Raw genomic sequence first — 24,238 nt, forward strand, 5'->3', positions numbered from 1 at the left:
AATACTGCCAAACAGTGGAAAGCGCCCGGCGTTCATTTCGAGGCTGAGAGCCTTGCTCTGGCGAGCAAGGGATGGAACACGCATGTCAGTGGATGGCCACAACTTTTTCTAGCCTCCGGTGGCTTTACTGTAGCAGGTGTGCAATCAACGTGGCCGTCTAATGATCCTGGTTATGACATCATGCCCACCGCGCCGCGATCGAGCTCTTCAACGCGCGTTCCCCTCGCAGGCTCCGTCTCTCGCCCGATGCTCGCCCTCCGCCCCCGCCTCGCCGTGTCCGCCGCTGCCGCCGCCCGCCTGTCCGTCCGCGCCCCGCTGCACGCCTTACGCGCTCGGCCGTTCTCGTCCACCGCCGCGCGCCTCCGCCCACCGGGCCCCGGCGACCCTCCATCGCTCGGCGCACGGGTCCGCTCGGTCGTTCGGGTGACACTGTTCCTGCTCGGCTCGACGGTGGTCGGTGTCGGCGTCGTCACGGCCGCGATCTTCCTGCACGACACGTTCACATACGTCGATCGCGTGCGTGGCCCTCCTCTGCGTGTGCTGCTGACTCTCTGAGCGCGCCCGCCCACAGCACGTCGATCGCGTCCCGGTCTCGCCGCTCGCGCTGCACCCCGAACGCGGCGGGCCCAAGAACCTGCCCGTCCTCCAGAGCCTCCTCAGCGACATCGAGGACACCGACAACGAGGCGCTCGTCGCCAAACCCCACCTCGTCATCGTCGGCGGCGGCTGGGGCGCCATAGGCGTCATCAACTCTCTCAACCCCGGCGAGTACCATGTCACCGTCGTCTCACCAGAGACCTACACTACCTTCACGCCCTTGCTGCCATGTGCGTCGTCTGTCTCTTCACCCTTGATGCTCAGCCAACTGCCCCTCCTACAGCCGCCGCGGTCGGCACCGTCCAGCTTCGGTCCCTCGTCGAGCCCATCCGCAAGATCGTCGCCCGTCTCCACGGCCACATGCTTTATGCCCGCGCCATGGACCTTGTCATGTCCGAACGTCTGCTCGAGGTCGAGACTGAGAGGCCCGATCCCGAGACAGGCGCTATCATCAAGGAGCGCATATATGTCCCGTGAGTGTCAGCTCCCGTTCGTTGGCCACGCTTCTGCTCATACCTCTCAGCTATGACAAGCTCGTGATCGCGGTCGGCTCGACGAGCAGCACCTTTGGCGTGCACGGGCTCGAGCACTGTTTCCAACTCAAGACCATCGCCGACGCGCGCAACATCCGGCAGCGCATCCTCGGTGCGTGTCGCGTGCCTCCACGCTTTATTCTCCGTCTCACATCTCGTGCGCAGACAACTTTGAGGCGGCGTCGCTGCCGACGACGTCCCCGGAGGAACGTCAGCGCCTGCTCAGCTTTGTCGTGTGCGGTGGAGGGCCGACGGGCGTGGAGACTGCGGCCGAGATATATGACCTGTGCCAGGAGGACTTGATGAACTATGTGCGTGCGCTGTCGCAGACCATCCGTCTGTCGCCTTGACTCCCTACGTAGTTCCCGAAAGTCTGCAGAGAGCAGGTGTCGATACACATCATCCAGAGCCGAGAACACGTCCTTAACACGGTGAGTGCGTGCCCATGCTCTGCGTCCTGCTCATTTTTATGCGCGCGCGCAGTACTCGGAGGCGATCTCCAAGTATGTGGAGCGCAAGTTTTTGAACGACCAGATCGACTTGATCACGTCCGCGCGCGTGACGGCGGTGTTCCCCGACCGGGTAGAGTACAAGGTCAGGACGCCGGATGGCAAGACGGAGCGGAAAGAGATCCCCGCGAACTTTGTGCTGTGGAGCACGGGGATCGCAAAGAATCCGTTCACGGAGCGGGTGTCGAATCTGCTGTGGGTGTGGGATGCGCATGTCTGCGAGACGATGCTGATGCGGAGCGCAGACCGAACCAGGTGCACAAGAAGGCGATCGAGGTGGATGCGCATTTGCGCGTCAAGGGCGCGCCGGTGGGGGAGGTATACGCGATTGGCGATGCGGCGACGGTGGGCGGCACGCTCGCTCATGATCGCCGTGCACTGACAACCCTTCGGCAGATCGAGACGTCGGTGGTGAGCTACCTGCTCGAGCTCGTGGACGAGGCGGACAAGAACCAGGACGGCAAGATCGATTATGACGAGTGGCAGACCATCGGTGCGTCCCCTTCCGTTTCGTCCCCATCTCCATCCTGCGCCGCCGCTGATATATGAATGGGCAGTGAGACGGATCAAAATGAAGATCCCGATGGCCGAGGACTCGCTGCAGCAGGTCCGAGAGCTGTTTGATCTGTACGACACGGATGCGGACAATAGCCTCACGCTGAACGAGCTCGCGGTGCTCCTGCAAGAGATCGGGAATAAGATCACTGCGTTGCCGGCGGTGCGCCCTTATTTATCCGATGTGTCGATCGACGGTGTTGATCACGAAGCGGAAGCAGACAGCGCAGGTAGCCTCGCAGCAGGGAAGGTATCTCGGGAAGAAGCTGAGCAAGCTCGCAAAGCAGCGCGAGACGCTCATCGCGAACGGGCTCGCGTTCGGGCCTGGCGCAGACGAGGCCGTCTCGCGCCCGTTCAGGTACTTCCACCTCGGCTCGCTCGCGTGAGTAACCCCGCAGTCGTCTAGTCTCGCATGGTCGGCTGACTGGACTGGTGCGCGCAGGTATATCGGGAACGCGGCGGTGTTTGATCTGGGCAGCACGAGCTTTATGGGCGGGCTCGCGGCGATGTACGCGTGGCGGAGCGTGTATTGGAGCGAGCAGGTGAGCTCGCGGACGCGCGCGTTGCTTATGATTGATTGGATCGTCCGGTGCGTGTCGTACGTTGTTTTGTTCTGCCAGGCTGCTGATGTGTCGTGGTCTCAGCGGTGTTTGGGGACGGGACCTGTCCCGCCTCTGATTCTGCGTGCCAAGAGCGCGCAGGGATATGATGCAGGGTTGTAGCTTAGCGTTTTTGGTAACTGCTCTACGAGACACGCGAGCCTTTGCGCAAACGCGCATCCTGCTCGACTCACGAAAAGGCGTAGCTGCACGAACGTGACGATGGAAAAGGATGTTACGCAAATAGATTAATCTACATTTGTAGATTAGAAAGCCTAAGCGTTGAAATCATTCCTGCCACTCGAAGGACCCGACGATGGCGGTACGACCTGCGAAGGAGCCTTGGCCGGGCGCCAGGACCGTCATACGGCGATTCGGGATATCGAGTGCGGTGCTATCCAACCACGTCACAAGTCAGCGCCGGCACACACAGAGATAGTGAGGCAGAGAGAAATGGAAATGGCAGACGCACACGACGAGGAAGCCCACCACGGGCAAATCGAGGATCTCTTCGTCGTAGCGCTCCGACTCGTCAGCGTTGGGCGGCGCGAGGAGGGCGAGGACGGCGTTGTAGAGGCCCGAGCCGGGCTGGGTGGGGTCGACGAGGAGGGGTTGCATTTCGGAGACGACGCGTGTTGCGCCGATGGGGAGTGCGGATGTGGGCGCCATCGTTTCTGGACGTTGATGAGTCAGTGTGTATCAGCGTGGTGAGTGCAAGAACGGGGCGCGCGCGGACGCACCTTCGCCGATGCGATAGATCGTGAGGTCGTTGAAGGAGACGATGGTCGACGACGGCGAGAGGTTGAGCGTGAGCTCGGGGGTCTGTTCCCCGCCCTGGAGGCATGCTGCCCCGGCGAGGCTCGGCGGCGGCTCGAGGACCTTGCCGTACATGTAGTAGTGCATCTGGTACTTGCGTATGCGTTCGCGGTAGCCCGCGTCGAGCTCGACGACCTGCGCGTGGTGAGCAGTTAGTGAGTGGTTAGGAAGGGGACGGGAGAGGACGGGAGAGATGAGCTTACCCCGCCGGACTTTGGGATCTTGACGACGGCCATGCGGGTGCTGTATGCGCGCTGCATCTCGACGTTGAGCTTTTCGTGGCCCACCACCAGAATGACGTTGACTACGAAACGGGTGCGTCTTAGCTCTCCGGTGACCCGGCGGATAGACAGACACTTACTGCGGAAAGCATCAACGCAAGCCTTGATGAGCGTATGTCTATGATCGGCACCTGCGCTCGTGCTGGCCGCGAACGATGAGGGCGTATCGACAATGATCCCCGACACCCTCCCTGGCACCCACCCCGCATCAGCGGTGCACTACGCAATCGTAAGAAACAAACTCTCGACTAACCATTCATGTCGTGATCCAGCCGCTCCACGACGTTCTCGCCCAAATTGCGGACAAGCCTGTCCATGAGCAAAGGGTTGCGCTTCGTCTCCGCATGACCGTACCAATATGCCAGAGGCACGAGAGCATTTGAGGATATGTGTGTAGGGGCGGAGGCCGTTGACGAGCCGAAGGTGGTCGTTGGTGTGCATGTCTGCAGTGGCGAGCTGATCGAAGCAGCGGATAATGCGCCGGGGACCGCCCAGCCTCCCTGAGCACAACGTCAACGGATCAGGGGACGTTCCAAGAAGGTTGTACCTAGATGATCACTCCCACCTCTCCTGGGTCCACATTGACCAACATAGGTTTCCAACCCTGCCCTGCGCGCGTCGCATAGTTTACGAGGATTTTGGACACCGTCGTCTTTCCCGAGTTCTCAGGTCCGAGGATCAACACGCGCGGAGGTTCCGGTATTGAAGCCGGCCCTCCCTCGTCATCCGAAGGAGGCGGGGATCCATGGGCCACACACAATGCCCGGACGCGCATCTGCTCGAGGGCGAGGTGGACATTCGCATAGACGTTCATCGGAGTCTCTTCCGAGACGTACTCCGTCGACGGACGGCCTGTGACGTGTAGGTCGAAAGAGAATGTGATGATGATAGGTACATGGATTCAGCGCGGAAATGTGAGGAGCACTCATCTCGATAGTGCAGCCTTGCCATGTATACACGGCAGCCTTGCATTCTAGGCCAAACAAATAAGTCTTGCCTTCCGCGAGTTCTGCACCAAAGATCTCGGCTTGACCATGTACGAGCTGGATAGGATAGCACAAGGAGTCAGGGTTGTCGCACAAAAGAGTGCGGTGGGCCGCGGCAAAAAAGCAACAGAGAATGTCATTGCGATTGTACTTCTGTAGGTACGTACCTTGATAGCGAATGTCGTGCCGGGGTCAAGTTCGAACCTGTATTCAGTCTCCGGTTCAAGCACCCACTGCTTTGTATTGCCATCTACTTTTAGCTCAGAGGGATGTGGTGTCCCACCATCACTATCCAACGACCCCATCCCTGACATCTTTTCAACACCAACACCGCCAAAGTGATGCGTACGCGACGCTCAACAGCACACAAAGAGCCCTCCCAAACAGCCAAAAATTATCCACGACTCAACGCCTGCAATCTCCCAGTCGTTCGGGCAATGCTGAGCGCGATATCACCAGGATGCGAAAGTCACCGTTCGTGCGGCCTTTCTCACAGATCTCGAAAGCTTGCCGTTCTGCCTGTAGGTATGTGTATTAAACAAGGAGCGATGGGTCTTGTCGCAGATGATGTTTGCTTGTGGCTTGGTTAGTGGTCGCGGCGCAACCGCTATCCCCGTGAATTCGAAGATGATGGTCTGATGCAAATTGTGGCGACCGCCCGATGCTACAGCCATGTGGCGTTGGCGCTCGCAGCCACAGGGTCCCTGGCCACAACTTGGCAACCATCTAAGTTGTACACAATCGGATGCACATTCAATTCGACAGAGCTCTATTGTGCAAAGTAGTAGAGGTAAGTCAAAGTGCATTGCACATGTGAAGGCGTGAGGAGGTGCCGAATGAAACTGGGTCGACGGATTACAAGAACGATCCAACTTTCACGGGTTTGCGTACGGCGGCCGAGTTACCCTCTTTGAAACGGTAAGCTATCTTATATTGCTGTACACTCTTGGTGTTTATGGGCTTTGTGTTTGCCCCATCAACGCCGCTCGCAGGCACTTTAAGCGGTCGCCCAAAGAAGTCTCTTGCGATCTGTGCGCGAGAGTCAGCTGGGCGAATGCATATAGCCGACTACGTATATGCACCTTCTCCTTGGGCTGTTCGTTGTCCTTCCGTGCACGTTTGTTCGAAGCGGTGTTCATGTCGGCATCCGGGCTATCGCCATCTTCATCTCGTCCCCGTGCCCTGCGAAACACGGCAAGTGAGACCGATGGCTTGTCAGTTTGCACTTAAAACACTCACGTTCCTTTAAAGAAGTTAGCCTTCTTCGGCTTGCTCTTCTCGCCGCCGTCAATATGCAAAGCAGCCATCCGGTCCTCAATCTAGTATGCATAATCCGTTAGGTGATCATGAACGAAACCTATGACGTGCTCCAGCCAACCTCAGTCGCCACGATGTGCCGAACGGCATACTTCGAGACTGCGATGTCCGCTGCGCGCTTGCCATCGTAGGTCACAAAGACGTCAATCGGGCTATGCAGGGAGCACGTCAGCATATGTCATGTTGGGCGAGGTCAAATCCGCTCACGGGTCGAGCCTGTACGTAAGCTGCCCGTCCTCCATCTTCTCCTGCACGAAACGCAGCTCGAGCGCGAGCATAAGGTCGACTAGTCTGGACAGGACGGCCTTTTCTCCTGGGCGGATCACTTGGCGGTTGACCTATGCTTACAGCTCAGCGCCACCCGCTATCAAATCCCAAATAATAAAAAATCACCGGCTTCACTGGAGGGGAGATGATCCTGTTGAGGAGCGGCGCGAGCTCCAACTGCATAATCTGATCGCTAGCCAGGTGCCGGAAGTCGCCCCCGCACCGAGTGGTAGCGCACCGCAGACAGCGCGATAGTGACTTGTAGATCTCCTCGTTCGTCTTCGTCACTTGGTAACTCTATGATTAATCCCGTCAATCTATCGAGTCTTGGAGATTAAGCAGGACTCATGAACTCACCTCCCAGTCAGCCTTCGGCCGCTCAACCTTTGTCGCGCCTCTCTCCTGGAAGAGCGGATAGAACGGTACGAGCATGTATGGCAGATACTGCAGCAGCGCATACTCCCGCTCCGAGCGCATCTCGCCGGACATCATGTCATATGACGTTAGCCACACATTCGCCTTCAAATAGCGCGAGAAATTCGCATCATGACGGTGCAGGTTCGCATAGTGCTCGAAGCAGCCTGACAAGTATGATGAGCGCACATGCCACACGTCTTGCGACAAGACAACCCACCTTGTGCAATCTTGTCCAACGCGCCACTGCTCTCGACTGCCCGACACAGGCGAGAAACATATCGTGTTTCTTCCGCCTCGCTTATGCCCAGATCGTTCACGCGTTTTTTCGACATGGGTGCGAAGAGGTCGTTCAGGACGGACGTGTGTGATGCCTCGGTTTCCTTCATTCCCATCGTCGCACCGCGCACAACAGGCTCTGTGACATCTTTGCCGCGTGCCTTGATGAACTATGAAGGACAAGTCAGTTCTGGACGCTCGGTTAAATTCGGGTGTTTGTCAGTGCTCTCTACCTGCAGCATATTGAGACAGCCACGCAGGTCCCCCTGCGCGACGCCCACTAGCGTTGTCAACGCCCGAGACTCCGCGCGCAAACCCTCATTCTCGCAGATCTCCCTCAGCCGCCGAATGAGGTGGACGTCGTTCGGGCGCGAGAATCGGACTATCCGCGCGTGTTGCCGGAGCTTCGTGAGCGCACTAGCATATAGGTCATTGCAGATACAAATAATTGGACGAAGGAGGGGACGAGCGGCCTTTAGATCGGCTTTTCGACCTGCGCAACGCAAGATTAGTCAGAACTAAGGTTCATTCTAAATCCAAAGAAAGCACCTTTCTTCCTTGGTTTGTCAAAGGTCAGCTGGATGAGCTTCTGGATGAAGCCTACTGACTACATTGCATGAGAACAAGCATGTCTATGACCAATGAAGGACGCGTACGCTGTCCGTGCCACCAGTTGCGCCATCGATCTCGTCTATGACGACCAGAATGGGTTTGGAGCTTCCGACGGCAGAACCGGTTTCCAGGGCCGGTTTCAAACGTTCCTCGACAACCTGGGCTGACCGGGCGTCGCTAGGCAATAGCTATCAATAATGTCCAGGCTGTGAGAGCGACAAACAGCCCACCTAGCATTGATCTCAAAGACACTGTATCCCACATGTTTGGCCACGACATGTGCCAACGTCGTCTTGCCCATCCCTGGTGGCCCCGACATGAGCAAAATCTGACATATGCATAGTCAAATCAGCTGAGGCGTCGATGTAGACGAACGAAGCTCACTTTTTCTTTCGGTCGCCGCCATTCATCCAGATTCTCGCCGTCATCCCCCCTCGGACGTTTCCGCCCTCGCGCATTACGCCCGAACACGCAATAGTCCCACTCTTTCACCCACGCCACGACCTCCCGATGCACCCTGTCGTCGCCAAGCAGGTCGGTGAACCTTCGTGGACGATAGCGGTCCACCCAAAGCGTGGCATCTGCACTCGAATTTGCTTGTGACGGCCCCGCTGCTGCTGCCACTGCTGCTTCTGCATCTCTGTTTTCCGTGCATCAGAAACGGTATAGAGTAGAGTGCTGTCAGTACTCACTGACATGATAGCCGCGCGGCTGTCTCTGCAGAGAGCTGATCCAATAGACGATGGATGGGCATGTCCAACAATTTGCTGAAAGGTCGCTCTGTGGCGTTGCTGCTGCTCGCATACGACTATAACTTCTACATAAAAAGATGTTCTCCATAGTTGTCCTATAACGCACCTCCGAGCTGTGATCACCCTTAGATCTTCGTTTGAAGTACACGGGCTTGCCGTCCAGATCGGACGCACGTATGACATTCGGCGGCGAGCCAGTAGACGACGTTGCAGCTGCGAACGGACCGGAATTTCCATATGGTCTCAGCAGTTCGTCCACGTCCGGGAACTCCGTATCTACAGATGGTTAGACATGTATCGATGTATCACAGGCGCGCAGGGCTCAGCACAGATACGTACCTTGGGATTGTGATTCAGAAGCAGCGGAGCCTTGCCACGCTCCGCATACATCCAAGGATCCTGCATTGCACGCATCGTTATCAGACGTCTGTGCCAGTGGCACGTCCAAGGATTCTCATCCATACCTGCCGATGTGCCCAATCCGTCAGAGAGCAGGCCCGTAGGAACAAAAAAGTCTGTTGTTGCGCTTATTATTGCTATAATAGGAGGTAAATAAATGAGACACAAGACCATATTCAGTGACGTACGTGCTGAGAATGCGAAGTCCCGAGACGAATTGGTGAGGTCCATGTCTACGTCTCCCATGTGCTCGTCAAGCAGAATTGTTGGGGTATCTTCTGGTACGTTCAGCAGTCCGTTGGGAGTAAAAACCAGCGATTCAGCATTGGCTGGAGCTATCGTCGCGTGCAGCGAGCCATCGCCGGAAAGAAGTCCGTTGGGGAGGCCGAACAGCAAGGAGGATTCGACCTCAGTCATCGTTACGTTACAAAGAACGAGCTAGCAAAGAGTTCCAGTAGAGTGTTCGATACTGTCGCGGAGATTTGGTCATGGGCTGAAGAAATGATGGGTGCTAAGTAGTCTGAATAGGACGCGGTTGAGTCGAGTCGCGTTGCAGGCGCGCGACGGGACGTGACAATTTCGCGTCGTGTCACAGTCAGGTGATCCATGTCAATTATCACATCACAGACATCAGCAACGTGGAAGTAGACTTAAGCTGGCGATATTTGGCAGGCATTTAGTACGGTCGCAACTCTCATGCATCGCACCGAACATGCCCAGCTGCCATTCGCTCAAGCTATCATTGCAAAGTGGCCGTCATGCATACATATCGCGACGTGATGAAGAGCTGCTGCGGCCGCTCTAGTGAAAGCCCAGGCTCCTCCACAGCCTTTCTTCGGGCGTGAAGGGGGCCTTGGGCCTTCATACTAAGGGTGGGATTTTGTGCCACATTTCGATCACTACCATGTGTTCGATCATGATGCGATCACACAGTTTTGAAACTCCACAATCTTAATTGCCCCCAACGCCCTACGACGGGCGATTAAGATTGTGGAGTTTGAATTGATTCGGAGTATGAAAATGTGGCTGAGGTGTGGCGGCAGATGTGGCACAAAATCCCACCCTTAGTATGAAGGCCCCCCTTAACTCCCGAAGAAAGGCTGTGGAGGAGCCTGAGTCCTACCTGCCCTTAGTATTCAGGCCCCCCAAACTCCCGAAGTAAGGCTGTGGAGGAGCCTGGTGAAAGCCCCGAGTTTATATTGCGCGTCGTTTCGCCACAGGCCATCGACCGTAATACCGCCTCGGGCACTCGATGCATATGGCTCAAAACCATGCATAACGTCAAAAGGGCTCGAATGCATCGCAGCCATTTAAATGATCAACGGGGGCCTATGCCTATGAGCTGATAGACACCGCTTTATCGACTCAATAATCAATTCTCACCATGTGAAGCATGTGGCCGGGACAATCACCCCAAGATCAGAATGCTCAGCTTCGACAGCGGCCGCTGAACATTGTCCATCAGCACGCGATACCGCACGTGTCCCAACCCCGAATATCCAATTGAAGTCAGAAGATAGTAGCAACACAACGGAACGAAAAGCGACAGCGAGTAAGAGACGTAGCCAGCACTAATGTAGGGTCAACCCGGTCCAAGAGAACAAGTGAGTCCTTGAAACGTCATTGCCATCACAGTCACAAGAGAAGCCCTGCGAGCACACCGAGCCCGCTGAACGCCACGGCAGCAGCAGTGCCGCCGAGACGCATCGCGCCGTTCGTACTCGTCGTCGACGCGGAGGTCGATGCAGCGGTTGACGAGGCGGTTGACGAGCCAGATACCGACGCGGAGCTCGACGTCGTAGTGTTCGTCGTGGTCTTCTCAGCAGCGGCCTGGAACTCAGCGAACGTCTTTTCTGCCGTGGGGTTCACAGCGAAGACCATTCCCTTTTCACAATGACTAGGATACCATCATCACTATCTGTGCATTTCAAAGTAGAAAGAACCACCTACCCAGTCTGTCGGCAGTAGAACCATAGCGGCGTACTCGCGTTGGTGACAGTGAAGCTGTAGGTCGGGAACGAGGTCGCGTTCGTCGCGACGAACTCGAAGCCCGAGTCGACACCTGTGGAGCCGTTGGTGAAGGTGAAGTTCGAACAAGGCGACGCGAACGTCGACTGGGTGACGGTGTGGTTGCCCGCAACGCTGTAATGAATGAGTCAATCAACGCTGCATCTCGACATAGAGAATAGCCGGCACGCACAACTCGAACGTCAGTGTGTCGCCGACACTTGCGTTGACACTGCAATGACACGGTCGTTAGCGACAATTACTGATGTCAACAAGCTACGCAATACCTCGAGGGCGTGTAGGTCAGGGTCTTATTCTCGCCGACCTTGATGTTGATAACTTCACCGAGGGCGAAGCCGACGGGCAACAGGGCAATAAGGGCAGTGGCGAAACGCATCTTGACTGGTTAAGACTTGTAGTGGTTCTGGACTTGACCGTGCAAGGAGGATGGAACGAAAGCGCAGGAACGATCTACGTCAAGAGCTGTCGACTGAACAAGGGTCGAGGCTGTAGAGGCACGTCCTTGAGTATGAGAGGCCGGTCGCGATGATAGAGGACACTCACCCTGCTCGGGATGCTAAAAACCTGTCCGACTGGATGAGGGGGGTGAAGAAGGTGGGATAGGGACGAAGCATCGCTTTCCCCGTCTTTTATGTGTCCCGCGATATCACGAAGGGCGCGATATCAAGTCGGCCTGACAACAAGACCACGGCGATTCTGGCCGAAGCGAGCAACGATGAGTCTCAAGACTCGAAATCAAACCTTCCTCGGAAAGGATTGGCCACTCAGGGTCCGCCTTCCAGCGTCCATTGAGAGGGCGGTTGCAATGAGGCCCATTTGCGTTGATCGTTGCCTGGCAAAGCGCGCTAACACCGGCGCCTATTACCTCAAAGAGGTGATTGGTCCGCCACAACGTGAAGACAAGGATGACTTCTATTGTGTCCCCAGCTGTGTCCTGCAGTGCATTTGACATACAAAGTACAAGGACGCACAATAGCGATGTCAAATCGCGGGGGCATGGGCATGGGCCGGACGAGACACAAAGGGGTTGAACCCATGTGGTCTGCAGTGTTGAACTGCCGAATGTCAGAATGAGAAGTCGTTGCTGCCCAGACATCCATGATCCCGCTCCCCTTGGGAACTGCTCATCCGCCGTGTCAATCAACACCCTTATTGTGACCCGATCACGTCTCGCATCTCCTTCCATGGTCACGAACGTGGAGGCTGTTGTTTCCAAGCATGGTCAGTATGAACTTGAATGCACGACAGACAGGAACACACCGCCTACGTACAAAAAACCTGCTACTTCGCGTTTCGTTCGCGTGTTGTGCATGCAGCCGCCTAAGGCTCAGACGCGGCAAAGAACTTCCCCATGCATCATGCCAAACCATCCGTCTTCATGGGCAGCCCACTCGCGGTACGCTTGCGCTATCTTCTCCAGCTCCTCTTGGGTCGCGAAGCCAGCTTCCAGCACGTAGCTGGTGAAGGATGACTTCAGTACGCGGTCCGCCCAAAGGCCGCCCCACCAAGCGCGTTCCTCGGGAGTGCTATAGCACCAGGCACTCGCGCTAGCCGTAATCGCAGAGCGCTCAAAGCCCGCCTTCATGGCCCATGAAATAAGCCTACGCCCAGCAAGTGGCTCGCCGCCCAAGGCACGGCCCGTGCGTATATGCAGGTCCTTGTGCTTCTCTAGGGTCTCGGACTCGGGGAAGAAGGTGAAGCTGGCGAAGTCACCCTCCCGTGTCGCGACGACGCCGCCGGGTTTCGTGACGCGGCGCATTTCACGGAGCATGCCCACGGGGTCGCCCACGTGCTGCAGAACCTGATGAGCGTGCACGACATCGAAAGTGTTGTCGGGAAAGTCCAATTTGAGTGCATCCCCGACGACAAACTTGACGTTCTGCACGCCGCGTGCAGATGCGTTCGCGCGTGCCTGTTCGAGAACGCCCTCCACGTTCTCGAGGCCAATCACCGAGCCCTGTGGGACGAGGGTGGCAAAGTCGATCGTGATGGTACCAGGTCCGCATCCGATATCGAGGATATGCATGTCGGGTTTAAGTGAGCTCAACAGATAATCAGCGGAATTCTTTGCGGTCCGCCAAGAGTGCGAACGCAGGACGGATTCCTGGTGTCCATTGATGTAGTGAGCGACCTTAGACATGGCTGGAACGCGTAAGAGGATAAGAAGATATGGATTGCTTTGCGACTTGGTTGAACAGATTGGCGATCCAAGGGAATCAGGAGGTATTGGCACGGAGGAATGAATATTTTGAATGGTTGAGACCGACGGAGACCATCGTCACTTATATGATCAGGGCTGCAGGGTCGAGTCAGTGCCGCGCTAACCGTTCGGGATCGCTGACGTCACCGTACTGAGCACATGCTCTGTACCTTCCATGGACGTTTAATAGGAATTATCTATCCGACATACCTGCGCCAGCCCGCTCTGAACTTTGCATAATCTCGACATGTCCGCCTTCGCAATCCTCACGAGCGATACGGACGAGGAACTTCCACTCTACGTTGAGGAGGCAAGAGTTTTTTGTAGATGCGAATGAGGAGGTACGTGTTTGGTGGTAACCGAGACCTGCGATTGACAGGCAATCAGCAAGGCGATCGCGAACAAGGACTCGGACAAGGTCATCCTCGTCGACTTCTGTGCGGAGTTGGCCCCTTTGCTGGCCCGCGCCTTCATGGAGCGCCTCCGAGGGGACCCCCGAGGGAGGCTGTGGGAGCATTGAGGCGAGTACTCAAGTATTCATGCACATGGAACATCCAGATCGATCATCGGACGCCACTAATAATACATACTGAACAACTTCCAGCCTGTGAGATTGGGAGTCTGTTGAGACGATAGTCCTTGGTTGAGGACCATAATACAGCTATCTCGCTATGTCCTACAGTACATTCGACATATAAAGTACAGGGACGCACAACAGCGACGTCAAATCGCGGGGACATGGGGGCGCGCGAGACACAAAGGGGTTGAACCCATGTGGTCTGCAGTGTTGAACTGCCAAACGTCGGAACGAGAATTCGTTCTGATCGTTGCTGCCCAGATGTCCCCGCTCCCCTCGGGAACTGCTCACCCACCGTCTGACCAGATCACCTCTCGCATCTCCTTCCGTGGTGACGAACGTGGAACCTGTTGTTTCCAAGTATGGTCAGTATGAATGCACGACAGACAGGAGCACACCGCCTACGTACAAAAAACTGCTAGTTCGCGTTTCGTTCGCGTGTGGTCCATGCAGCCGCCTAAGGCTCAGACGCGGCAAAGAACCTCCCCATGCATCATGCCAAACCACCCGTCTTCGTGGGCAGCCCACTCGCGGTACGCTTGCGCTATCTTCTCCAGCTCCTCTTGGGTCGCGAAGCCGGCTTCCAGCGCGTAGGTGGCGAAGGATGACTTCAGTACGCGGTCCGCCCAAAGGCCGCCCCACCAAGCGCGTTCCTCGGGAGTGCTGTAGCACCAGGCACTCGCACTAGCTGTGATTGCAGAGCGCTCGAACCCCGCCTTCATGGCCCATGAAACAAGCCTACGCCCAGCAAGTGGCTCCCCTCCCAAGGCGTGGGCCGTGCGTATATGCAGGTCCTTATGCCCCTCTAGGGTCTCGGACTCGGGGAAGAATGTTAGATTTGCGAAGTCTAAATCCCGCGACGCGATAATGCCGCCATGCTTCGTGACGCGGCGCATCTCGCGGAGCATGCCCACGGGATCGCCGACATGCTGCAAAACCTGATGAGCATGGACGACGTCGAAAGTGTCATCGGGGAAGTCCAATTTGAGCGCATCTCCAACGACAAACTTGACGTTCTGCAGGCCGCGTGCAGACGCGTTCGCGCGTGCCTGTTCGAGAACACCATCCACGCTGTCGAGGCCGATCACTGAGCCCTGTGGGACGAGAGCGGCGAAGTCGACCGTGATGGTACCATGTCCGCAGCCGATGTCGAGGATGTGCATGTCGGGCTTAAGCGAGCTCAGCAAATAGCCGGCAGAATTCTGCGCGGTCCGCCACGTGTGGGAGCGCAAGACGGACTCGTGGTGTCCATTGATGTAGTGAGCGGTCTTGGACATGATTGGGACGCGTAAAGGGGTCTGTAGGTCGTTGGAGGGCGGTGGATAGGGAGGTATGGATTGTGCTGTGACTGGTTGAACAGCCGCTCAGCGATCCAAGCGAATGCTGGTTAGTCTGGGTGCCCTTTCAACCTCGCCTGTTCATTCGAACCGCGACGAGGACCGCTGCAGAGGTTATCGCAAGCAGGGGTGGACCTTGAGACCACGGCCAATGGAGACTTTATCAAGCAAGAGCGGACGAATGTATACGCACCGGGGGCCGCTGGACAGAAAATATTGATGTCACCGTATATATATTGAGCACATGCCACTCTGTGCACGTCAGCTTCAGTGCATCAAAAAAACTCAAATCCGCCTTAGGACACTTTTTCTGGGTTGGAGGTTCTCGAGCCGCAAGTCGGTTCGGGTTTTCCTGATGTGTTCATAACCGTTGGTCCTCTCTTATCGACGGCATTAACGAAGATCTAGGTGTTCTATCCTTTTTTGAACTCTGCTACTCATGACATGTCAGCCTTCGTCATCGCACGAGCGATACGGACCTCGTTGCGTGCACCGCGCGTCCTCGTGAGGAACTTGCATTTTATGTTGCGGAGGCAAGAGTTATTTGTAGATGCGAATGAAGAGGTACGCGCCTTGTTCATCGGTGGCCAGTGTTCGGTGATAACCGAGACCTGCGATTCGATCTCGTCACAGTAGACACGGAGGTCAAAGGGGACCTCGCCCAGCAGTACAAGGTCCCTGCTCGTCTGCTCACCGACAACCCTCTCTCGTTAATTCATTTCATTCGCACAGATCACCTCGCTGCCAACGATGATGGCGTTCCGGGGTGGGAAACCTCTGAGAGGATCCCTGAGGGAGGCTGCGGGAGCATTGAGGCAAGCACTCATGTGGTGACATTGAGATCGATCAGACACCACTACTAAACACATACTGAACAACTTCCAGCCTGTACCGATGGGAGTTTGTTGAGACGACAGTCCTTAACTGAAGACCATAATGCAGCCATCTCGCTGTGTCCTCAGGGCACAACACATTTGACACACAAAGTACAATGACGCACAATAGCGACGTCAAGTCGCGGGGACATGGGGGTGCACGAGACACAAAGGGGTTGAACCCATGTGGTTTGCAGTGTTGAACTGCCGAACGTCAGAACGAGAGTTCGTTGCTGCCCAGATATCCCATAATCCCCGCTTTCTTGGGAACTGCTCATCCGCCGGGTCAATCCACACCCCCGTCTTGACCCGATCACCTCTCGCATCTCTTTCCGTGGAGCCTGTTCTTTCCAAGCATGGTCAGTATGAATGCACGACAGACAGGAACACACCGCCCACGTACCAAAAGCTGTCCGTTTGAGTTTCACTCACGTGTGGTCCATGATGCAGCCGCCTGAGCTCAGACGCGGCAAAGAACTTCCCCATGCATGACGCCAATCCACCCGTCTTCGTGAGCGCCCCAATCGCGGACCGCTTGCGCTATCTCCTCCAAATCCTCTTGGGTTCCGAAGCCGAGCTCCAGCACCTGGGTGGCGAAGGACGACTTCAGGACGCGATCCGCCCAAAGCGTGCTCCACAAAGCGCGTTCCTCGGGAGTGCTGTAGCACCAGGCACTCGCACTAGCCGTGATGGCAGAGCGCTCGAAGCCCGCCTTCATGGCCCATGAGACCAGCCTACGCCCAGCAAGTGGCTCGCCGCCCAAGGCGCGGGCCGTGCGTAAATGCAGGTCCCTGTGCTTCTCCATGGTCTCGGACTCGGGGAAGAAGGTGACGGTTGCGAAGTCACTCTCCCGTGTCGCGACGATGCCGCCGGGCTTCGTGACACGGCGCATCTCGCGGAGCATGCCCACGGGATCGCCGACGTGCTGCAAAACCTGATGAGCATGAACAACGTCGAAAGTGTCGTCGGGGAAGTCCAATTTGAGCGCATCTCCAAGGACAAACTTGACGTTCTGCACGCCCTGTGCAGACGCATTCGCACGTGCCTGTTCGAGAACGCCCTCCACGTTCTCGAGGCCGATCACCGAGCCCTGTGGGACGAGGGTGGCAAAGTCGATCGTGATGGTACCAGGTCCGCAGCCGAGGTCGAGGATGTGCATGTCGGGCTTAAGTGAGCTCAATAGATAGCCGGCGGAATTCTGTACGGTCCGCCACGAGTGCGCACGCAGGACGGATTCCTGATGTCCATTGATGTAGGGAGCGACCTTGGACATGGTTATAGGTTAGATGATAAGGAGATATGGAGTGGGTTGTGACTTGGTTGAACAGGTCGACGATCTAAGGGAATGCTGGTTGATCTGGGTGTCCTTTCAACGTCGCCTATTCATCCGAATAGTGACAAGGATTGCTGCAGAGGGAAGGATGAATGTTGAGATCAACGGATTGCCATCGTTTAATATTTATCAGGCGAGAGCGCACGAGCCGCTACGCGGGGCCGCTGAACATGATACTGACGTCACTATATTGAGCACATGCTCTGTGCGCTTCGCTTTTCATCAACGTCTAGTCCTCTCTCATCGACGCATCTCCCAAGCGGAATTATATATTCGACTACCCTGCGCCAGCCTGCTCTGTACTTTGCACACTCTCGACATGTCCGCCTTCGTCGCTGCACGAGCAATACGGACCTCACTGCGCGCACCGCGCGTCCTCACGAGGAACTTCCACTCCACATTGCGGAGGCAAGACTTCTTTGTAGATGTGAATGAGGAGGTACGCACCCTGCACATCGGTAGCCATTGCTCGATAAAAACGGAGACCCGCGATTGACAGGCATTCAAAAAGGCGATCGCGAACAAGGACAAGATCGTCCTCGTTGACTTTTATGCGGAGTGAGCCCCTTGCTGGTCCTTTTCAGGAGACCGTCTCACGCTCTCACGCCTCCTACCTTCCTCTCTCGTAGCTGGTGCAATCCCTGCAAAATGCTTTCCCCAATCCTCGAGAAGATCACCACGGATCCGGACACAAGGACGGGCAGCGGCAAGTCTATCGACCTCGTCACAGTAGACACGGAGATCGAAGGGGACCTCGCTCAGCAGTACAAGGTCCGCACTGTTCTTCCCACTGCCAACTCTCCCTCGTTGACCCATTTCATTCGCACAGGTCACCTCGCTGCCGACGGTGATGGCGTTCCAGGACGGAAAGCCCCTCGACCGCTTCGTCGGCGCCGTGCCCGAACCGCAGGTCCGCGGCTTCTTGGAGCACCTTTGAGGGGATCCTCGAGGGAGGCTGCAGGAGCATTGAGGCGAGCATTCATGCAACGTCCAGATCGATAGACGCCACTAACAATAGATACTGAACAACTTCCAGCCTGTATGGTTGGGAGTCTGTTGAGACGATAGTCCTTTACTGAGGACCATAATGTACATACATGTCCCATCCCCTGTATCGAACCACTTCGCATCCCCACCTCCAACTATGTGGGGAATTTATGACATTTTTCTCTCTCCACTGGCGGATATGAACATGATGCTGGCTAATCATCCGAATGCACAGAGGCATCAACACGCAAAGGTCAGAGAAATACACATAAAATATGAACTAGCATGGTATGATACATGTAAAGGCTATGACGGCTTTGACCTCAAGATATCATAGAAGGCCTCTTGTGGGAGCTCCACACTACCTATCTTTTTCATCCGGCGCTTACTCTCCTTTTGGTTCTCTAGATGCTTCATCTTGCGCTCATAATGCCCTACAAGCCCAACATCTCAGGTCAAGTGCGGATATCTGCGTTCAAATCACCTACCACCATACAAGCCGGCCGTGACATCAGCCCGGATAGCCGAGAGCGTCTCTCGCGCGATGATGCGACGCCCTACAGCTGCTTGAATGGGAACTTCGAAAAGCTGCCGGGGAATGACTTTATCTGCACGGAGACACCAGATGAGTTCGTAAGCGCGCGATGTGACAACGGTGAGAAGACGCACGCAGCTTCTTCACCCACGCTCTGCCAACTTCTTGCTCCGCTGATCGATGAACAATCAGCGCGAGGGCGTCGACGGGTTTGTTGTTGAGCAAGAAGATCATCTAGACGCGAAGGCGTCAACACGTGTCGCGAGACGTCGCACAGCTCGCTATACTGACTTTGACCATGCTGCTCTTCTGATACCCAGCATCCTCGTAGCTGTGCAGGTAGTATTAGCACGTTGAGCAATCGAAGAGCGCTAGACGCAGCACGTACTCGAAACTGGCAAAGCCCGAGCTCCTGCTCTTGAGTTTATCGAAGAAGTCCGTGACGATCTCCGTCAGCGGAATCGTACACGTCAATATGATGCGAGAAGATGCCAAGCCCGATGCGTCCAGATATTTGTGGTCGACATTCTCCGCTCGGTGCTGGAAGCAGAGGTCCATCATGTCGCCGACGTACTCTGCAAGATGGGGGTCAGTGCTCCTCGGTCTGCATGAGTAGAATGGCGAAGAAGTGGACCCTGCGGGACGACGATTGAGGCATTGACAATTGGCTCTTGGACTTCAATCAGCTGGTTCGTGGTATCCGTAACGTCCGGGAAGTCTGTCGGATTGCTGACGATCACAGTTCTATCCTTATATACGACTGCAGCAGTCAGTCAGAACCCTCCGTATAGATCTGGCAAGAAGCTGCTCACCCTTATACGGCACAGTAGGTGCAGTGATGATAATGTTCGCATCGTACTCGTCCTCCAGCCGTTGTCGGAACACGTCCATGTGAAGGGTCCCGAGGAATCCCAAGCGACATCCCTGCCCAAGGGCAGTAGATGACTCGCGGTTGACTTCCACGCTTCGGTCTGTGAGCGTCAGCTGAGGCGACTAGATGAGATCGTGGCGGTAGGGATAGAACATGTAAACAAACCCTTTTGATCGACTCTTCCAGCTTGGGAAACTCGCTGCTCTCCATTGGATAGATACCAGCATACACCTAGTATATCACATTACTGGAAGAAGATAAGCCAGGATTTGCGTGAAGCATACCATCGCCTTAGCAGGCTTGAAGCCTGGCATAGGCTCAACGGTCTCTCCAACACGATGCAATGTATCGCCAACATGAGCTGTGATGTTACAAATATGCTCCTGTCACGCTAGTCGTGCCAGAATACTAGACAGTGCATACCTTCCGATGACTCCTTCATACTGCAAGCAATGTATCCTACTTGTCCTGGTCGAAGACTGGCAGTGGGGACTTCTTCAGGATGCATGATGCCTAACTCGAGGACCTCATATTTCTTCCGAGTATGGCAAGACGCAATCCTGTCACCTGAAGCGTTGTTCAGAGGCCGTTGCGACTTCGTCAAGCACTATGAGCATCACCTTTCTGGAGAACGCCGCTTTGTATGCTGACAAGCGAGATAACACCCCGGTAACGATCGTAGCTGAAACTCGGAGTCAAAACATAATACCTCATTGGGCCAAAAACTCGGGCGTACCAAGAATCGAAGAGCACTGCCTTCAGAGGTGCCGAGACATCTCCGTTCGGTGGTGGAATCCGGTCTACGATCGCCTGCAGAATCTGCTCCACGCCCATCCCGGTCTTCGCAGAGATTTGTATACAATCAGCCGGATCGATGCCAAACGTTGATTGCATCTGCGCCGCAACAACCTCCGGCTGAGAAGCGGGAAGATCAATCTGCAGATCGCAGTGAGTGTGAAGTGAACGAGCATCTGGTTTAGGAAAAGGACCTTGTTCAATATCGGTATAATATGCAGACCTCTTTCCTTGGCGACATGGAAGACCGATATTGATTGCGCCTGGATGCCTTGCGTCGCGTCTACGAGAAGCAGTGCGCCTTGGCATGCTGCAAGAGATCGGGAAACTTCCCATGCGAAATCGACGTGACCCTGTATTGTTGTCAGGTCTGTCCCGCTATCTGGGGCTTCGTCTGATCAGATGCTCACAGGAGTGTCAATGAGGTTGAGCAAATGTCGTTGCCCGCCACAATTATGTATCATGCTGCAGATCATTAGTTAATCAAAGAAGATCGCAGCAGATCTCGTTGAAAACACACCTGACAGTTTGAGCCTTCACTAGCCGATCGAGTTAGCGAATGGGGACACAAAAGGGAACACTGCGACGCGCAGACCTGTGATGCCTCGCTCTCGCTCCACCTTCAGCTTGTCCAGTACTTGTTGATTGATCCCCTTTTGCCTCTTGTCAATGGTTCCAGTAAGCTGGAGAAATTAAATCAATCGGTGATACCGCATGCACCGGCGGACAACCAACCTCAAGCAGCCTAACGTAACCGAATCAGAACTGATCTCAGCCAGCGCCACGCATGACGCACCTATCTGCCAGAGTCGATTTACCATGATCTGTTGAAGATCATACAATTGAGATCACGGACAAACCTCGTGCACAGAACCAGGCACGGTGCATACCTATGTGGGCAATTATAGAGAAGTTCCTGAATACATGTGGGTCCATGTGGTGCAGCTGGGTTTCCACAACTTGGGAACGTACCGTATGACTTCACACGGAAAATCCTCCATATGCATTGCCTTGCGTGGAGCTGCATTGCATTGTGCAGTTATAGAGAACAGTCTTTGAGGCGTGCGGACCCATGACTGGCGCGCATGAATATGGTGTCGTTCAAACAGCATCAAGCTTGAGAATCGACAGCTTTGAATCATCACCCCTCTCAACGCCGTCCTCCGAGCGTCGTAAAGCGAAATCAGTAGCAAGATATCATGAACCGAAAACCCGGAAGAGAACCGAAAGCACCTGAGGAAAGCTCCGAGATGCGCTGAGAGTGAACGCACGCTTAGTCAGCAGATCACTCGCGGTCTGCTGAGCGCTTCGCGGTGTCCTCGTCCGTGCGTCGCGGTAAGTCGCGGTGTCCTCGTAGCGCGTGCCTCTCGTCTCACGAACAGCGAAGCTTTGGTCACTCATCCACTCCTGTAACAGTCAACGCTCCGGAATGTCGCTCGTAGATGCGTCGGAGGCTCGGAAAGCACGTCTCATAGCGCTGAGGAAGAGAAAAGCCGGGGAGGCGGTCGATGAAGAAGAGTCAGACTGCCCGTAACTTCCTGTTTCAGCCTGGACCAGCTGACAACTATCCGCTAGTGTCTCCACGGAACCCGTCATCAAACACCGCACGTTTGACCCAGAGACTCGCACACTCAAGAAACATACACACGAAGATGATATTGTCATGGAAGATACCGTGGAGAAGCAGGTCGAAGGTCTTGCCGAGACCATAATCAAGGAGGACGCAGAGCGTAGAGCCCAGGACCTCGTGAGTGAACTAACCAGATTCGTTCATTCGTTATCTGACATTAGACTCGCAGGATCTGTTTAACATTGCGCCAAAACGCCCAAATTGGGACTTGAAACGTGAGATGGAGAAGAAGCTGGCAAAACTGGAACGGAAGACACAAGAGGCCGTTCATACGTTGATCAGTATGTGATAAATTGCTCACTCCACGGCGAAGCTAACCGCAGATAGGGCAACGGTTGGCTGCGCAGAGTGGACAGTCAGAAGATATTGTCGGTGCGATGAGGGCTGAGGAAGCAGATCGCAGGGAAAATGACGCATCAGATGATGAAGATTGACGTTGCTTCCTCTGAGTGCTTTTTTTTGGTGAACGGATCTGACGGCTATTCTGCTAGGAAACATCGCTTCCTTGATGATAAAAACTTGTTCGCTGATACCGTGAACTCAGGCTGGAACTCGCTATAAACCGATTTGTACGGACACAAATACGTGGCGTTTGTAATTTGTACACTACTGTAATTACTAACTAGGGCTCTGAAAAAATGCAGGTATGGCTGACGCAATAATTATGAAAAACAATCGCCATAGCCTCATATGATAGGTTTAGCGTTCAACATCTGAATCATCCGCTCGTCTTCCGCAAGACGCGGACGCGGGAGACGAGTAGTTTCACCGGTCGTATGCTGCGTATTCGCCAAATTTGTGGGCAGCGATGGCAGTGTTAGGGCTTCTCTGCCGCGGAAGGCCCCATCGTTCTCAGGAACCGCAGGAGACGAAGACCTGGCTGACAAAGAATTGGCAGTGCGCGCTGTGTCGGCGTTCCTCGACCTAGATTTCGCGCTCTTGTAGACGCCCTGCGGTACGACCAATCTGCGTAACATCGGATCTTGGTCGATTGTCGGAATCTTTGGGAGGTCCGCATAAGTGAAGTAGGCGGTCAAGTGCCACTTCCGTGGCTCCGCATTCGGCGATGTGAAGACCCATGCTGAGTAGGCCTGTTTCACCAGACCAGTCGGGTGATGGTCGCTGCGTTCATAGTGCGATTGTGCTGACGAGGTCCATATGCGCGATGGTCCCTCGACAAAGCGGTACGCGGACCTGTTCATCGTTACGCCAACAAAACATGAAGCAGCCCGCACGAACATCAACGGGCTCTGTATTCACCTTAGTGATTGCCCGCCTGAATCCTCGTTGGATGAAACCTTTTCATCGTAGAACAGATAAGGCTATAGACGAGAAGATCGACTCAATAAGCACACGTTGTCACCGCTGCAAGAAATCAAGCTCACCTCCCGCATACGAGATTGGCTCCAGATGCGGCCGTCAGTCCATCTTCTCAGGCCGGATTCCTCTTCACTTTCCTCCCAGACGAATATGGATCCAGATTTGATGTATAATTGCCGTTCCGTCTCGTTCAACCGACGCTTCACCGGTCTCAATAAGCTCTGGCGTACGGCTTCGAATACCGTGTGCGCATCCCGGGCATCGCGAAGATGTAGACGAGGATGTGTGGGGCATTCCATATCTCCGACGTCCTCATAAAACATGGCGACGCAAAGGTTTTGCTGGGAACTGATGAAGGATATCGCGATTTGGAGGGCGAGTTCGGAAGCTCAGGTGAGCACCCGGGTTTTAATAGCCTCGGGCACCATACCGTTCAAGCGTGTTCGACGCCGAGCGCTCTGCTGCGATAAAGTTGCCGGCCACCAGACTTTAGACCATTTCTGTGCTGAAGCAGGAGTCATGGCGAATTTACGGCAGAGGGAGGGTCTGAAGCATGTGGATTTGACGATGCGAAACAGGGACTAAACATATCAGAGAGCATCCAGGCTAGGCAATTGAGATGATTCGAGGCACTGCGCGCTCCTCAGGAACACAGCTGGGACTCATGCCTAACGGGAGAAGATTTTTTATTTCTCCTTACTGGGTAATGATCCGGAATCGTAGGAGGGCTGTCTAGAGATCTTACCCGAGGTAATCAGCAGCTTCCACGGTTGTCAACGTATCAGGGTGTTGCAAACCTTGTTCACTGCAGCCGCATGACTGGGATCACGGCGT

At 55.2% G+C, this 24,238-nt stretch overlaps 12 protein-coding genes across 12 annotated transcripts; 3 read left to right on the top strand and 9 right to left on the bottom strand.

Annotated features, from left to right (window-relative positions):
• Positions 1–246: 246 nt before the first annotated feature.
• On the top strand, positions 247–2,872 carry LAESUDRAFT_646849 (nucleotide-binding domain-containing protein; the record flags this gene model as incomplete). Its single annotated transcript, XM_040904014.1, has 13 exons — positions 247–516; positions 572–827; positions 881–1,070; positions 1,121–1,242; positions 1,296–1,441; positions 1,493–1,561; positions 1,614–1,834; positions 1,885–1,984; positions 2,036–2,132; positions 2,197–2,357; positions 2,416–2,576; positions 2,637–2,783; positions 2,839–2,872. The coding sequence occupies 13 exons, from the start codon at positions 247–249 to the stop codon at positions 2,870–2,872; spliced, it is 1,974 nt and encodes a 657-aa protein (XP_040767452.1).
• Positions 2,873–3,070: 198 nt separating this feature from the next.
• LAESUDRAFT_810681 (uncharacterized protein) lies at positions 3,071–5,514 on the bottom strand. The gene is made up of 9 exons (XM_040914242.1): positions 5,044–5,514; positions 4,820–4,933; positions 4,456–4,749; positions 4,144–4,390; positions 3,971–4,081; positions 3,813–3,913; positions 3,534–3,744; positions 3,266–3,467; positions 3,071–3,187 (listed from the first exon to the last, which is right to left on the bottom strand). The coding sequence occupies exons 1-9, from the start codon at positions 5,188–5,190 to the stop codon at positions 3,082–3,084; spliced, it is 1,533 nt and encodes a 510-aa protein (XP_040767453.1). The 5' UTR covers positions 5,191–5,514; the 3' UTR covers positions 3,071–3,081.
• Positions 5,515–5,550: 36 nt separating this feature from the next.
• LAESUDRAFT_722683 (uncharacterized protein) lies at positions 5,551–9,451 on the bottom strand. Its single transcript, XM_040908256.1, has 18 exons — positions 9,105–9,451; positions 8,982–9,053; positions 8,857–8,916; positions 8,624–8,793; positions 8,458–8,573; positions 8,150–8,405; positions 7,996–8,093; positions 7,810–7,942; positions 7,703–7,760; positions 7,387–7,646; positions 7,095–7,323; positions 6,818–7,041; positions 6,587–6,757; positions 6,401–6,531; positions 6,255–6,345; positions 6,116–6,195; positions 5,959–6,058; positions 5,551–5,905 (listed from the first exon to the last, which is right to left on the bottom strand). The coding sequence occupies exons 1-18, from the start codon at positions 9,331–9,333 to the stop codon at positions 5,732–5,734; spliced, it is 2,652 nt and encodes an 883-aa protein (XP_040767454.1). The 5' UTR covers positions 9,334–9,451; the 3' UTR covers positions 5,551–5,731.
• A 1,100-nt stretch (positions 9,452–10,551) lies between these two features.
• LAESUDRAFT_646411 (uncharacterized protein) lies at positions 10,552–11,320 on the bottom strand (the record flags this gene model as incomplete). Its single annotated transcript, XM_040903981.1, has 4 exons — positions 10,552–10,813; positions 10,867–11,058; positions 11,117–11,155; positions 11,211–11,320. The coding sequence occupies 4 exons, from the start codon at positions 11,318–11,320 to the stop codon at positions 10,552–10,554; spliced, it is 603 nt and encodes a 200-aa protein (XP_040767455.1).
• A 176-nt stretch (positions 11,321–11,496) lies between these two features.
• LAESUDRAFT_517889 (uncharacterized protein) lies at positions 11,497–12,184 on the bottom strand. Its single transcript, XM_040902775.1, has one exon. The coding sequence runs from the start codon at positions 12,128–12,130 to the stop codon at positions 11,591–11,593; it is 540 nt and encodes a 179-aa protein (XP_040767456.1). The 5' UTR covers positions 12,131–12,184; the 3' UTR covers positions 11,497–11,590.
• An 87-nt stretch (positions 12,185–12,271) lies between these two features.
• LAESUDRAFT_646251 (S-adenosyl-L-methionine-dependent methyltransferase) lies at positions 12,272–13,084 on the bottom strand (the record flags this gene model as incomplete). The annotated part of the gene is made up of 1 exon (XM_040903966.1): positions 12,272–13,084. One exon carries the CDS (start codon positions 13,082–13,084, stop codon positions 12,272–12,274), a length of 813 nt encoding a protein of 270 aa, XP_040767457.1.
• A 725-nt stretch (positions 13,085–13,809) lies between these two features.
• Positions 13,810–14,998, bottom strand: LAESUDRAFT_810684 (S-adenosyl-L-methionine-dependent methyltransferase; the record flags this gene model as incomplete). Its single annotated transcript, XM_040914243.1, has 2 exons — positions 13,810–14,068; positions 14,131–14,998. The coding sequence occupies one exon, from the start codon at positions 14,996–14,998 to the stop codon at positions 14,186–14,188; it is 813 nt and encodes a 270-aa protein (XP_040767458.1). The 3' UTR covers positions 13,810–14,068; positions 14,131–14,185.
• A 1,116-nt stretch (positions 14,999–16,114) lies between these two features.
• Positions 16,115–17,371, bottom strand: LAESUDRAFT_722688 (S-adenosyl-L-methionine-dependent methyltransferase). The gene is made up of 2 exons (XM_040908257.1): positions 16,337–17,371; positions 16,115–16,279 (listed from the first exon to the last, which is right to left on the bottom strand). Exon 1 carries the CDS (start codon positions 17,204–17,206, stop codon positions 16,394–16,396), a length of 813 nt encoding a protein of 270 aa, XP_040767459.1. The 5' UTR covers positions 17,207–17,371; the 3' UTR covers positions 16,115–16,279; positions 16,337–16,393.
• A 214-nt stretch (positions 17,372–17,585) lies between these two features.
• Positions 17,586–18,203, top strand: LAESUDRAFT_735366 (thioredoxin-like protein; the record flags this gene model as incomplete). The annotated part of the gene is made up of 4 exons (XM_040910581.1): positions 17,586–17,705; positions 17,766–17,824; positions 17,896–18,037; positions 18,096–18,203. 4 exons carry the CDS (start codon positions 17,586–17,588, stop codon positions 18,201–18,203), a joined length of 429 nt encoding a protein of 142 aa, XP_040767460.1.
• Positions 18,204–18,508: 305 nt separating this feature from the next.
• On the bottom strand, positions 18,509–21,690 carry LAESUDRAFT_722691 (GTP-binding protein lepa). Its single transcript, XM_040908258.1, has 20 exons — positions 21,427–21,690; positions 21,345–21,370; positions 21,251–21,278; positions 21,190–21,199; positions 21,050–21,137; positions 20,975–20,993; positions 20,865–20,919; positions 20,649–20,807; positions 20,396–20,595; positions 20,280–20,341; positions 20,083–20,226; positions 19,944–20,020; positions 19,825–19,890; positions 19,601–19,772; positions 19,423–19,548; positions 19,177–19,363; positions 19,080–19,119; positions 18,923–19,022; positions 18,742–18,861; positions 18,509–18,687 (listed from the first exon to the last, which is right to left on the bottom strand). The coding sequence occupies exons 1-20, from the start codon at positions 21,564–21,566 to the stop codon at positions 18,560–18,562; spliced, it is 1,947 nt and encodes a 648-aa protein (XP_040767461.1). The 5' UTR covers positions 21,567–21,690; the 3' UTR covers positions 18,509–18,559.
• Positions 21,691–21,793: 103 nt separating this feature from the next.
• LAESUDRAFT_674670 (mRNA splicing factor) lies at positions 21,794–22,751 on the top strand. The gene is made up of 4 exons (XM_040905567.1): positions 21,794–21,972; positions 22,030–22,201; positions 22,254–22,365; positions 22,412–22,751. The coding sequence occupies exons 1-4, from the start codon at positions 21,884–21,886 to the stop codon at positions 22,516–22,518; spliced, it is 480 nt and encodes a 159-aa protein (XP_040767462.1). The 5' UTR covers positions 21,794–21,883; the 3' UTR covers positions 22,519–22,751.
• A 19-nt stretch (positions 22,752–22,770) lies between these two features.
• LAESUDRAFT_810689 (uncharacterized protein) lies at positions 22,771–24,099 on the bottom strand (the record flags this gene model as incomplete). The annotated part of the gene is made up of 3 exons (XM_040914244.1): positions 23,470–24,099; positions 23,345–23,406; positions 22,771–23,278 (listed from the first exon to the last, which is right to left on the bottom strand). The coding sequence occupies exons 1-3, from the start codon at positions 23,725–23,727 to the stop codon at positions 22,771–22,773; spliced, it is 828 nt and encodes a 275-aa protein (XP_040767463.1). The 5' UTR covers positions 23,728–24,099.
• Positions 24,100–24,238: the final 139 nt, after the last annotated feature.

This window comes from Laetiporus sulphureus, assembly GCF_001632365.1.
Source record: "Laetiporus sulphureus 93-53 unplaced genomic scaffold LAESUscaffold_7, whole genome shotgun sequence".
Classification (NCBI taxonomy): Eukaryota; Fungi; Basidiomycota; class Agaricomycetes; order Polyporales; family Laetiporaceae; genus Laetiporus; species Laetiporus sulphureus.

Bases quoted from the DNA above. Each gene is read 5' to 3' on its own strand.
- LAESUDRAFT_810681 (XM_040914242.1), bottom strand. From the start codon at position 5,190: ATGTCAGGGATGGGGTCGTTGGATAGTGATGGTGGGACACCACATCCC. The intron at 4,391-4,455 runs GTGGGAGTGATC...CGTTGTGCTCAG, and splicing joins TCAATGTGGACCCAGGAGAG to GGAGGCTGGGCGGTCCCCGG. The intron at 3,188-3,265 runs GTGCGTCTGCCA...GTGGTTGGATAG, and splicing joins GTGGTGGGCTTCCTCGTCGT to CACCGCACTCGATATCCCGA.
- LAESUDRAFT_722683 (XM_040908256.1), bottom strand. From the start codon at position 9,333: ATGACTGAGGTCGAATCCTCCTTGCTGTTCGGCCTCCCCAACGGACTT. The intron at 8,094-8,149 runs GTGAGCTTCGTT...TGCATATGTCAG, and splicing joins GGCGGCGACCGAAAGAAAAA to ATTTTGCTCATGTCGGGGCC. The intron at 5,906-5,958 runs GTGCATATACGT...TCTCGCGCACAG, and splicing joins ACGAACAGCCCAAGGAGAAG to ATCGCAAGAGACTTCTTTGG.
- LAESUDRAFT_517889 (XM_040902775.1), bottom strand. From the start codon at position 12,130: ATGGAAGGAGATGCGAGACGTGATCGGGTCACAATAAGGGTGTTGATT.
- LAESUDRAFT_722688 (XM_040908257.1), bottom strand. From the start codon at position 17,206: ATGTCCAAGGTCGCTCCCTACATCAATGGACATCAGGAATCCGTCCTG.
- LAESUDRAFT_722691 (XM_040908258.1), bottom strand. From the start codon at position 21,566: ATGCTGTTTGAACGACACCATATTCATGCGCGCCAGTCATGGGTCCGC. The intron at 20,808-20,864 runs GTGAGCATCTGA...ACAACAATACAG, and splicing joins TCAACCTCATTGACACTCCT to GGTCACGTCGATTTCGCATG. The intron at 19,023-19,079 runs GTCAGTATAGCG...CTTCGCGTCTAG, and splicing joins AGAAGAGCAGCATGGTCAAA to ATGATCTTCTTGCTCAACAA.
- LAESUDRAFT_674670 (XM_040905567.1), top strand. From the start codon at position 21,884: ATGTCGCTCGTAGATGCGTCGGAGGCTCGGAAAGCACGTCTCATAGCG. The intron at 21,973-22,029 runs GTCAGACTGCCC...ACTATCCGCTAG, and splicing joins GAGGCGGTCGATGAAGAAGA to TGTCTCCACGGAACCCGTCA. The intron at 22,202-22,253 runs GTGAGTGAACTA...TTAGACTCGCAG, and splicing joins AGCGTAGAGCCCAGGACCTC to GATCTGTTTAACATTGCGCC.